This window comes from Cervus elaphus, chromosome 24 (assembly GCF_910594005.1).
Source record: "Cervus elaphus chromosome 24, mCerEla1.1, whole genome shotgun sequence".
Lineage (NCBI taxonomy): Eukaryota > Metazoa > Chordata > Mammalia > Artiodactyla > Cervidae > Cervus > Cervus elaphus.
Window position 1 is genome coordinate 59,016,238 of NC_057838.1, and position 12,319 is coordinate 59,028,556.

At 40.2% G+C, this 12,319-nt stretch overlaps 1 protein-coding gene across 5 annotated transcripts in view; it reads left to right on the plus strand.

Moving 5' to 3' along the window:
• SFMBT1 (Scm like with four mbt domains 1) overlaps positions 1 to 12,319 on the plus strand; it is a 116,131-nt gene that overhangs the window by 97,687 nt on the left and 6,125 nt on the right. For all 5 annotated transcript variants that reach the window (XM_043885897.1, XM_043885895.1, XM_043885892.1 and 2 more), the window contains 7 exons: positions 1,923 to 2,049; positions 3,308 to 3,421; positions 5,168 to 5,210; positions 6,040 to 6,104; positions 8,829 to 8,968; positions 9,706 to 9,815; positions 10,531 to 10,706. In XM_043885897.1, the coding sequence (XP_043741832.1) occupies positions 1,923 to 2,049; positions 3,308 to 3,421; positions 5,168 to 5,210; positions 6,040 to 6,104; positions 8,829 to 8,968; positions 9,706 to 9,815; positions 10,531 to 10,706 (775 nt within the window). The remainder of the gene's footprint in view (positions 1 to 1,922; positions 2,050 to 3,307; positions 3,422 to 5,167; positions 5,211 to 6,039; positions 6,105 to 8,828; positions 8,969 to 9,705; positions 9,816 to 10,530; positions 10,707 to 12,319) is intronic.

The following is a 12,319-nucleotide window of genomic DNA, read 5'->3' on the forward strand; positions in this document are numbered from 1 at the left end:
CACAGCTTTGAGTAGACGGACCTTTGTTGGCAAAGTAACGTCTGTGCCTTTTAATATGCTGTCTAGGTTGGTCATAACTTTTCTTCCAAGGAGCAAGCGTCTTTTAATTTCATGGCTGTAGTCACCATCTGCAGTGATTTTGGAGCCCTCCAAGATAAAGTCTGTTACTGTTTCCGTTTATTTGCCATGAAGTGATGGGACCGGATGCCATGATCATAGTTCTTTGAATGTTTTAAGCCAACTTTTTCACTCTCCTCTTTCACATTCATCAAGAGGCTCTTTAGTTCTTCTTCACTTTCTGCCATAAGGGTGGTGTCATCTGCATATCTGAGGTTATTGATATTTCTCCCGGCAATCTTGTTTGCAACTTTTGCTTCATCCAGTCCAGCATTTCTCATGATGTACTCTGCATATAAGTTAAATAAGTTTTCTGCCTTACAGTGTTGGTATTGAGAAGTTAAAAGACATTCTTATTCTTGCTCTCTCATGTATGACCTGCCTTTTTCTCTGTTCCTGGAAGATTATAAAATCTCTTGTCACTACATTTCAGTGTGAAACCATGGCTTGGCCCATCTTTACCCATGTGCTGGTGCGTGGAGAGCGGATTCTCTCTGGACCTTTGCCTGTCTGTGCTGGGAAGTTGTCTTGAATCTCTTCTTTGATTCCTTTTCTCGCTCTCTTTTCTCCTTCTGAAATTTTGCATCTTGTTGGCCCTCTGGATTGTGCCTCTAATCCCCCAGACCGCCTGCCCCCTCCCCAGCACCTTTCCTACTTCTTAGGGCTTTTCCCCCTTGCTTTCTGGAAGATTTCCTAAACTTTAGGTTTCAACACTTACTTTGAGTTTTTAATTTTTGATATCACATTTTAAAAAATAGTTTATTTTTGGCTGTGCTGAGTGGGCTGCATGGGCTTGTCTCTATATGCAGCAGTGGGGGCTGCTCTCTGGTGCATACACAGGTTTCTCATTGTGGTGACTTCTCTTGTTGCCGGGCACATGTGCTCCGTAGTTGCAGCATTTGGGTTCTAGAGCACAGGATTAATAGTTGTGGTGCATGGGCTTAGTTGCTCCTCAGTTTGTGGGATTTTCCCAGACCAGAGACCGAACCTGTGTCTCCTGCATTGACAGGTGGATTCTTTATCACTGAGCCACTAGGGAATCTCTGATATCACATTTTTTTTTTTGATATATTTTTTTTTGATATCACATTTTTAACTTTTAAAACATATTTCTGATCTCTGAATATTTGTTTTTAATAACATGCTATTCTTATTTTAAAGATGTGGTAGTGTTTCTTATCTTTCAGAGGATGTTAATTACTCCTGCTTTTTTGGTCATTTTTCTTCTTGCGTAATCTGGTTTCTCCAAGTTGCTTATTTTATCTGTTTTTGTCTCTAACTTTCTTATCTTTAGATACCTGTTAATTCCTCAGTAGGATTTGCTTGTTTATATTTAAGAAATCGGGACTAAGAGAAAAGGCTGATTGGAAGCTCTAAGCATGTAGGTAGCGCTTGTCCATCTTGAGCTACCCAGTTGGGAAGGATCTGGCTGGCCATTTGTTGGAGAAACCTAAACCCATATCTTTATGTGTTCCTTCTTGTGCTTGTCATATTAACACAAGAAGTCTCTTTCAGTCCATTGCATGGCGGGTAGAGGCAGGGGCTGGGCCTCCCGGCATTCCGTATAGTACTCCCTGTTTGGAACAGCATGCACACCCTCAGCAGTTCCTGTGTCCTCCTGCCCAGGGATCTGATGTTTTACTGCCTAGAGGAGAAGTCTCATCTTCTATAGGGAGAGGAAGGGACAGTTATCCTGGGGTGTGGAATAGAGGAGTTACTCTGGAATTAACTGTTACTTGGAAAGATCTTTCAGATGAGCACATGAGTGAATACTGAGTATGTTATTTGGTGAATTTATTTTCTAGTCAATTTCTGAGCATGAATTTAAGGAGAACATGAAGCTTGAGGCAGTGAACCCTCTTCTCCCCGAAGAAGTGTGTGTTGCCACCATTACTGCAGTGAGAGGCTCCTACCTGTGGCTCCAGCTGGAGGGTAGGTGTCAGCTCCCCTGAGAAGCCTTCCTCTGAACACTCTTCTTTGCCTTCCTGTTTACCCCTGTAATGTCGTTTGTTCAACTTAATTGATTAACTAAATAAGGTTCTTGTTCAGAGACTTCTAATTTATAATTTAAGAGTCTAAAAATTTGTCTTCCTATCCTTGACCTTCAAATTTTAGGAAATGAATATGAATAAAAGCCTTCACTTACAGGGTCCCCTGTTTTCTTGAAGGGGAAAATATAGATTAAATAACATATATTTTGATGTGACCGAAATATATGAGCTTGAACATTAATAACCAGCTTATTCAAGAGATGATATTTTGGTTGTCCCCAACCAGAAGTACCAAAAAGTATGTGAAATTGACAGGATACATCATACTAAAAGTACTATTCAGTAATGGAACAGGTTTGTGAACAGAAAGTAGTATGTGAGTACTCATCTCTACAACTAACTATGTTTGGTCTGGATTTTTTTGTTGTTGTTTTATCATTCCCGAATAGCCAGACTTGGTTCTTATGTTGTTCCCAGTTTGCAGAGTTAGTGTTTAACACAGGAATCAAGAACCGTATTAGATATACATGTTTATGCAGCCCCTGCTGAGCAATTTGTCTTCATCACTTTCTGATTTGAGCTACCTTTTCTACCTCCTGGCTTGTTCCTGAGTACCAGAATTGATGTTTTTTAAATGAGTAGAACTATAACTTTTGCCTTTTATTTTCCAGTTGCTTCATGGAATTCACTACCATATTTGTCGATCATCTGAATATTACTGGTAGTTCTAGTAGCTTATTTGCTGTTCCCTAACTAAGGGTTACCCTGTATATTCACTACCTGTTTTGATCATTATTGGGGGACAGTTTACTTTTTTATAAATGTTTGTTGCACATGAAAAAGTATGTGTGTATTTGCTCTGTCGTGTCTGACTCTGCCAGTCCATGGACTGTAGCCCTCCAGGCTCCTCTATCCATGAACTTTTCCAGGTAAGAATACTGAGGCAGGTTACCATTTCCTACTCCAGGGACTCTTCCTGACTCAAGGATCTCTTGTGTCTCCTGCATTGGCAGGCAGATTCTTTACCACTATGCCACCTGGGCAGAAGTATGACTTTTGTAAAGGAAACATGCTAAAGAAACTTTGTGTCTTTTGCAACAATAGAACACTGGGCACTGTCTACTAGAATACTGTCTAGGAAGTAGTTTATGAAGAAAGCTATTTAGTGGTCTTAAATTTTTTTTTTTAAATCTAAACAGGTTCTAAGAAGCCTATACCTGAATTTATTGTGAATGTGGAATCAATGGATATATTTCCTTTGGGCTGGTGTGAAACCAATGGCCATCCCCTTAGCACTCCTCGCCGAGCACGAGGTAACTGTCTACTTCTGGATCAAAGGTTTGATTGTTAAATAGTATGTTGTTTGACTGTTATCAAGTAGGATGAATCTGTACACTTGAGAGAAAAATAAAATTATATTCTGGTTATCCGTTCCTGCCTAGGAAATTATTCATTGCAACAAAACATTTATTATCTCTCAGTTTCTATGGGTTAGGAATCTGACACAACTTGGCTGGAACCTCAGGATCCGAGTCTCTGGTGAGGCTGCATTTCAGGGTGTCAGCAGGGCTCTTGTCATCTCAAGGCCCAACTGGGGAAGGGTGTGCTTCCAAGTTTACTCAGATGTTTGTGGGCAAGAATTCATTTCCCTGTGGGCTGTGGGGCTGAGGGCCTCTGTTCTTTGCTGGCTGTCAGTTGGAGGCTTATGTCAGTTTCTGGCCATTTGGGTTGCTTCATGAGGGCGCTCACAGCATAGCAGTTGGCTTCCATCAGAGCCAGCGACTGTGAGAGGAAGAGATTGAGCAAGATGCGAGTGCCCATGTTTAGTAACCTAATCCTAAAGTGTTCCTGCCCCTTACTTTTAAAAACAGCTTTATTGAAAGATATTTATTCACCATAAAATATCCTCCTTTAAAGTACGGTTGACCCTTGAACAATGCGAATTTAAACTGTGTGGGTCTACTTATACATGGTTTTTTCCAATAAATATATACTTCAGTACTGCACGACCCCTGGTTGGTTGAATCTGTGGATGAAGAACTGCACCTGCAGAGAGTGAAATGTAAATTTATACATGGATCTTTGAGTGCATGGGGATTGGCACCCTAACCCCTGCATTGTTCAAGGGTCACCTGTTTTTAAAACCTAGTTCTGTGTATACTTAAGTAGCAAATACTACAGAGATTGAAACCCAAAATAATATTTTTATGCCTCCCTGGGCCAGCTAGCTTCATTTTATATCCAGGGGGATATAAAATTGTGTAGCTGCTTTGGATAACAGCCTGGCAGATCCTCAGAGTATTAAATATAGTTATGTACTCATGAGAAATGAAAACATATATCCACAGAAAAACTTGTACACAAATGTTCATGCTGGAAACAGTCCAAATGTCCATCAGCTGATGCACAGATAAGCAAATGTTATATCTCAATGCTGTGGAGTAGTCCGAAATATAAAGGAATGAGGTATTAATACACACTTGAACGTGGATGAAGTCTGAGAACATTATGCTAAGTAAAAAAAGCCAGTCACAAAAGAGCACATGTTGTGTGATTCCACTTATAAAAACAGGCAAATCTAGAGAGAGAAAAAGTAGATTGGTAGTTGCCTAGGGCCTCAGGGGTGGTAGATTAAGAGGTGATTGCTGTGGGGTGCCAGGTTTCTTTTTGAGATGATAAAAATATTCTCAAATTGATTTGAGATTGCCCAACTCTTTGAATATACTAAAGATCAGTGAACTGTGTGTAGTTGTCCCTCGGTATACACAGGGATTGGTCCCAGGATCTGCCATGGATACCAAAATCTGCAGATGCGCACGTCCCATAGTTGGCCGTCTGTCTCTGCAGTTTTGCGTCTGAGGAATCGGCCAACCTCAGATGGTGTAGTACTACAGTAATTACTGTTGAAAAAGTCCCTGTATAAGGAGACCCATGCAGTTCAAACTCATGTTGTTCAAGGGTCAGCTGTAAGCTAATATTAGCTTAATGCATATGTAACTTTTCTTTGTCTTTTTATTTTTCTTGACATTTATTTATGGATTTCTTTTTTCTTTGTACAGTACACAAACAGAGGAAAATTGCAGTGGTTCAACCAGAAAAACAGTAAGTAATAAAAAGTATGTTAAATAGAAGAGGGAGACATAAAAATGTTTCTGTTCTTCATCTGTTAAAAAAAAAATGAGTACAGATCTTCCTCTGCTTACACTGGGATTATGTCCCAGAAAAGCTACCGTAAGTTAAAAATATCATAAGTTGAAAAATGCATTTTACATGCTTGACATACCAAACATTGTAGCTTTGCCTGACTTAAACATGCTCAGGACACTTACATTAGCCTCCAGTATGGAAGAATCATGCACCATAAGGAACACCCAACTAATACATTGACTGCTCTACTGAAAGCAAAGAACAGAATGGTTGTAAGTGTATTGATTGTTTACCTTTGTCATCTCCTGGCTGACTGGTTTGCTGCCCAGGATCATAATGTTATGCTGTCCCGCATAACATTAGCCAGGGAAAAGATCAAAAGTCAAAGTATAGTTTCTGCTGAATGCATATTGCTCTTGCACCTTCATTAAGTTGAAATATCATTAAGTGAAACCACTGTCAATCAGAGATCATCTGTAGTTTACTTGTGTTTTAAGAATCCCACAGGCATTCTATAATTTGCTGCTCACATAAATGCAAGTTAGTTTGAATGTGCAGTATCACAGCACTGTCTACATACTGTTGTTTTCCCCTTAGAACATATAAATAGCTTTTAAAACAATTGCTTTTTTTAAAAAAAAGTATGATCAAGGAAGCACTTTTTGCTACAGATTTCGCAGTCTGCCACATTTGCTTTCTTCTTAGATTTGAAGGAAAGTAATCCTCACATTTTGTTGACCTTAAGGACCATCTCATTATATTTTGTTGCTTTTTCTTGATGCAGAATACCATCCTCAAGGACTGTCCATGAGGGTCTGAAGAATCAGGAGCTGAGCTCCCCAGACTCAGGTATAAGTTCAGACAATCTTAGGGAAAAGATGACCTTTAATTTCCTTTAGTGGACTTTATCTAAAAATAATTTAAGTTTATTGGAGTAGCTTCATAGAGGGATCTCTTAATTGTGATTTTAAAGAGTTAAAATTGTCTAAGATGTATTCAGTTTACTAATTATCTTTAGGCTAGTATTTCTGTGCGTTTATAATATTTAGCTATTATTTACTGATCACTTGTCGATGTTAAAGGCTCTGGAGGTCAGTATATTATCCCCGAGTTTCATAAAGAACCTGAGGCTTTCCAGATCATGCTCTTTTTTAAGCTGGGTGGTTGAGAGATAGATGTTTGTTCTTCTTTAAAACCTTTCTATGATATACACACTATATTTTGTCTATATTTTGCAAAAACAAACAAACAACAACACTGAAAAACATTATCCTTTATGCAATACCTGTTAAATTAGACAGGGCTCCTTGTTGGAGGTCAAGCTGTTGACCAGGACTCCTTGGCTCCCTCTTCCTGGTTGTATGACACGTAGCATCTTGACTCTGTGTGTTAGCACACCTTAGGCTTTTGGGAGGTATTCAGTGAATGCCTAGGAAAGAAACCAAAGCCCAGAGAGGTCACACAGCTTATAGTAAAAGGGTGAGAAAGGGAACTCAATATTTCTCAAGTTTGTCTCTTCTGCTGCTGCTGCTAAGTCGCTTCAGTCGTGTCCGACTCTGTGTGACCCCATAGATGGCAGCCCCACCATCCCTGGGATTCTCCAGGCAAGAACACTGGAGTGGGGTGCCATTTCCTTCTCCAATGCATGAAAGTGAAAAGTGAAAGTGAAGTCGCTCAGTCGTGTCTGACTCTTCGCGACCCCGTGGACTGCAGCCTACCAGGCTCCTCTGTCCATGGGATTTTCCAGGCAAGAGTACTGGACTGGGGTGCCATTGCCTTCTTTGTCTCTTCTACCCACTGCCTTTTTGTAACATCATGGAGGATCAGGGTTGTGCATTTCTTTATTTTTGTTGTATTACTGACCATTTTAATGCCCACTAAAACCACAGAATTAAGATATTAAGATCTCATGTGATCATAGCCAAAATCTTTTTGCTTTGGGTTTTGTTGTAGGTCAAGTTACCTTGGAAACAGAGTCTGAGATTGATATTTGCATGTAGGAGTTTCAGGGGAGTGCTTTTGGCAACACTTCTGGGAAGAGTTGAAGGACACAGGACTGGGCAGAAGGAGAAGCTGAGTCGCAGTGCAGTTGTAATAGAAGTCCTTTCCAGCCCCTCAGGGAGCCCTGGAGCCGGTGGAGCCACTGAGTGTTGCTAGCAGAGGTGTGGTCGCCATACCCTGGTGTCCCCTCAGTGGTCAGCTGTGGAAGTGAGCTCTTCCTCCCTGCCCACCTCACACAGGGTGGGGCCTTGGGCCAGGTAGCTCTCTCCTCCTGAGGGGCAGTTCTAGGCTGAGAGTGATTCCAGGATAGACTCACAACTGAGAGCTGTAAACTGCCAGCATTTCCAGGAGCAGGGTGCATCCCCAGAGGGGACCTGGGTGGCAGAATTCAAATGGAAAAGTGGGTCCCTACATGTGCTAAGACTGGGTTCTTGGGAATTCCCTGGTGGTCCAGTGGTTAGGGCTCCGTGCTTTCACTGCCATGGCCCCAGGTTCAATCCCTGGTTGAGGAATTAAGAATCCTGCAAGTCATTCAGCGTGGCCTAATAATAAATTAAATAAACAAATACAAGACTGTGTTCTTAATTAGAGTGTGAACACTATGTCCTGCTGGATGCTGTCGGCACTGGGCAAGAGACTTTCCTAGTGGTCCACTGGCTACGACTCTGTGCTCCCAATGCAAGGGAACTGGCTTCAATCCCTGGTCAGCGAACTAGATCCCACTAGGCATTCACATGCACAACTTAAAAAAAAACGAAATCCTGCATTCTGCAACTAAGATGCGGTGCAGCCATATAAGCAAATAAATATTAAAAAAAAAAACTGGACAATGTACATACACTTTTCCTTTGGGTTAACAAGGCAGTCTTCATCAGAAGAGCTTCTCTTTGCATTGTCTGACAGTAGGAGATGTTATAGTGTTTTTGCATTTTTTTTTTAATATTTAGTAGCTGAATTGCCAACTACACAATATGAGGGGTTAAAAAAAATTATGTTGGAGTACAGTATTCATACAAAAAAATAGTTGAAGAGAGGGTTCTCTAAGCCCAGTTACACCCTACAGTACGTGAAGAATTTAGAGATGTGGTCGCAGCATGCTTTTAGCCCTCTGAAGAATCCCAGTGATGGGAGGACTCCTGCATCATCAGAAGCTGCCAGTGTACTAGTTCAGTGGTTTTAAGGGACAAACCGTAGTTCTGGATATTCACCATCACTATTTAGAAATATTCTAGAACTGATTGTTGAGTAGTTGGTCTTCAGAAATTATCATGAGTTCTCAAAGTAAATCCTCCACTTCCTGTAGTGATAGAAGCACGGGGCTCTAGAACAAATGTTGCACTAACCAGGAGTTAATCTGCAGTAAATCAGGATATTCAATTTCAGCAGAGTGATAGCCCTATAATAGACTTTTTGTTAAGTATAAGGTATTTCATACTCAGACTGTATGTTAAACTTCAAAATAAGTCCTGACTTTATATAATAGTGGATATACTGGTTTTTTCTTCAGTAATCTTGCTTTAGAAGCATAGGGTAGGATTCTGTTCTGAATATTTGTTTTTCTTCATTTCTCAGTTATGATTAATGGAAAATATTGCTGTCCAAAGATATACTTCAACCACCGTTGCTTCTCAGGGCCATATCTTAACAAAGGAAGGATCGCTGAGCTGCCTCAGTGTGTGGGACCTGGGAACTGTGTTCTGGTCCTCAGAGAGGTAAGGTTCCTGCCTAGAGTATAAGAACTTAAGAAATTTCACAGCTGACTCATAGACTCATTTAGACAAGGATCAGCATGCCATAGATGTGACACCTCCAGGTTTTATCAAAAGTGACTCAGTTTTCTTGTGTCTTGAACAATGAACTAGGCACGTGAATATTTTTTGCTCCATAGGGAACATTCAGTTGAGCAGTTCTTCACGTGGCAGTTCATCTCTGTCACTGTAGAAAAGTCTTCTGTCAGAGCCCACGTGAGGACCATGAGAGTAGTCTAAGCCTGAGAGGCTGCGTAGCATTAACCTGGGACCATGACAGAGCTACACACATACCTGCTGGGCTTGCGCCTCCCCACCAGGGTGCTGCACTCTGGGCAACAGATGTGAGGTTATCAAACCTTCCAGGCCTTAGGGTGGCGAGGCTGCGTCTGGAAAGGCTGAAGCTTCCGTGTGTCCCATGACTGGGAAAGGATTTGGAAGCATATGCTAAGAGTAATTCTTGGTTTGTTGCGCCTATTCCTTCCTGACCATAATGTTTAGAATGTTTAAGATGGTCTCATTACTATCTTATTTGCAACTGTGGTCAACTGTCATATCTTCAGTATTATTATTTTGTTAGTGCTTATTAATTAATTTGACTAGAGTTAATCACCTAGGTGACATTCTAGGGGATAGCAAGGTTCTAATGGTCTGCTTTCCTTTTTCCCAACCCAAATTTCTGCCTTAAAAATGGAGCACAGGTCCTCACTTTACTGATCAATGCAGCCTATAAACCCAGTCGTGTCCTTCGGGAGCTGCAGCTGGACAAAGACTCTGTGTGGCATGGATGTGGGGAAGTCCTCAAGGCCAAGTGAGTAGACTCCTCTGCCCTTTTTTCTTATTCATTCTTAACAGGTGCTTCCATGGAAAATATTAGGATACTTCTGTTCCCTTGGGCAGTCCTTCCTCAACTCTCTGTGGTAAAGGACCAGGTTTGTTTTCTTTTTTAAGTTGACATCCTATTGTGGGCCAAAACTTTTATAAAATATAGTAAAAATGAGTTATAGGAAATATGGAATTTAAAAGATACAAAATGCAAGAGCAGATTTTTTGTTATTAGATTTAAGAGCCGTAAAATTACTTTGGCAAGTTACTGTGAAAGTTTGTAAACATCTGCTTTTGTTTTCTGACCTGATCTTGTCATGGACGGGTGGCAGTTGGCTGGTTTTATTGGTCTGTGGCTCATACCCTTGTATCACTGCTTCAGGATCAAGAAAGACTCAGTAAGAGTCACTGTTTTTTTAGTAGTCAGTGTAGAAGTTATTATTTGAAAACCTTAAACTTAGAAAGCAGGAACTTTATTTTGCTAATTTAAAAAACTCAGCTTTTAGCTGTCCTAGCTTACTAGATTGTAAATTTGACTTAACTACAACATAAATTTCTCATTGTTTTCAGAGTCCTCAAATTGTAAGCAACATATAATACTCTAAGAAGCAAAACTATTTTTCAGGTCTGTTAATATACTTGATTTTTCTCTGCGAATCACTTGCCCAATATATTTGGTGTCTGATGTCTTCCAATGGCAGATACAAAGGAAAGAGCTATCGAGCTACTGTCGAGATAGTGAAAACAGCAGATCGGGTGACTGAATTCTGCCGGCAAACCTGTATCAAATTGGAGTGCTGTCCTAACCTCTTTGGGCCACGAATGGTTCTGGATAAGTGTTCTGAGAACTGCTCTGTTCTTACAAAGACTAAGTATAGTGAGTCAACTTTTTCAAATTTGTTCACTAATAGCAGCTGACCATACCTCATCTCCTGCAAACTTTTAATTTTGCAGATATTCAGATATAGCTGAGGGACACAAACTTTCTGTATAAAGGGCCAGATAATATTTTAGGCAATAGATCATATTTTACATATTTTAATTTGTCTAGACTTAAATCACCTAGGTGACATTCTAGGGGATAGCAAGGTTCTAATGTTCTACTTGTCTCCTTCCCAACCCAAATTTCTGCTTTAAAAATGGAGCTCAGGTCCTCACTTTACTGATCAATGAAGCCTATAAACCCATTCGTGTCTTTTGGGAGCTGCAGTTGGACAAAGACTCTGTGTGGCATGGATGTGGGGAAGAATATGCTTTTGCATATTCTTTTTCTGTTTTATTTTCATTTTTTAAAAGAACGCTTTTAAAAATGTAAACTAAAACAGGCCATGGCCACATGTGGACTATGGGCTCTAGTTTGCCAACTTTTATGTACAAACGGTGTATAAGTTAGTTTTTGCCTTTAATAGGATATATAATCCCTTTATACAGTCTGCAACTATTTATGTGTCCACTGTGTACCACTACTGTTCTGGCACTGGGATACAAATGTAAAGAAAAAAATTCATTCTCATTGAGTTTACATCTTAATGTGGGAAACAGGTAGTAAACAAGTGAAAAAACAGAAGTACTATGGAGAAAAATGAAGCAAAGTAAGCGCAGTAGGAGAGTGAGGAAGGAAGGCTAACAGTTGGGATGTTGTTCATACAGGTGGCCAAGGAAGACTTCCTGACAGGTAACAACCTGAAGGAAGCAGCCCAGCTGTACAGACTTTGAGGGAAGAGGCGGGAGCATGTTATAACAATACCTGCTACCTCTCATTGCTTATCTTTTCCCTTGTGAAGCTGCAAAAAGAAAAAAAATTATACATAATGAAAATTTTAAAATATTTATTTATTTTGCTGCACAGGATCTTAGTTGTGGCACACAGGATCTTTAGTTGTAGCATGTGGGATCTAGTTATCTGACCAGGGATCGAACCCAGGCCCCCCTGCATTGGGAGCTCTGAGTCTTAGCCACTGGACCACCAGGAAGGTCCCCAAAATGAAGATCTTAATTTGGAGTCTTGTCAAGGCATTGTTACTCAGAGACAAAATTCTGATCCTACTTTTCCTTAAATCCTACAAGCCCTGGTATACTTAGGAGAATTAATATAGAAGTGGATTTTACCCTGTTTAACTTGAAGATTTCTTTTAAGGCACTCTAATTTTGTGTGTCTTTAATTTTATCATGTGGGTAAATCACCTAAGGATCTTGTTGAAATGGACATTCTGATTCTTCAGGGTATATCTGGGGCCTAAGTTGTCTGCATTTCCAATAAGATCCCAGATGCTGGTGATGGTGCTTATCCAAGGTCCATATTTAGCATGACGGGTTTTCTAATCAGTGTATGAATCACAAAATCATATGAGAGTCTCACCTTTTTGTTTCCACTTAACATTTATTGGAATGTAAACTTCTTAAGAGCAGGATTTGTCTAGCTTATTATTATTGTGTCAGATTCAGCACTTAGTTAGGCAGATTGCAATAATTAGGAGCTAAGTGAAATGT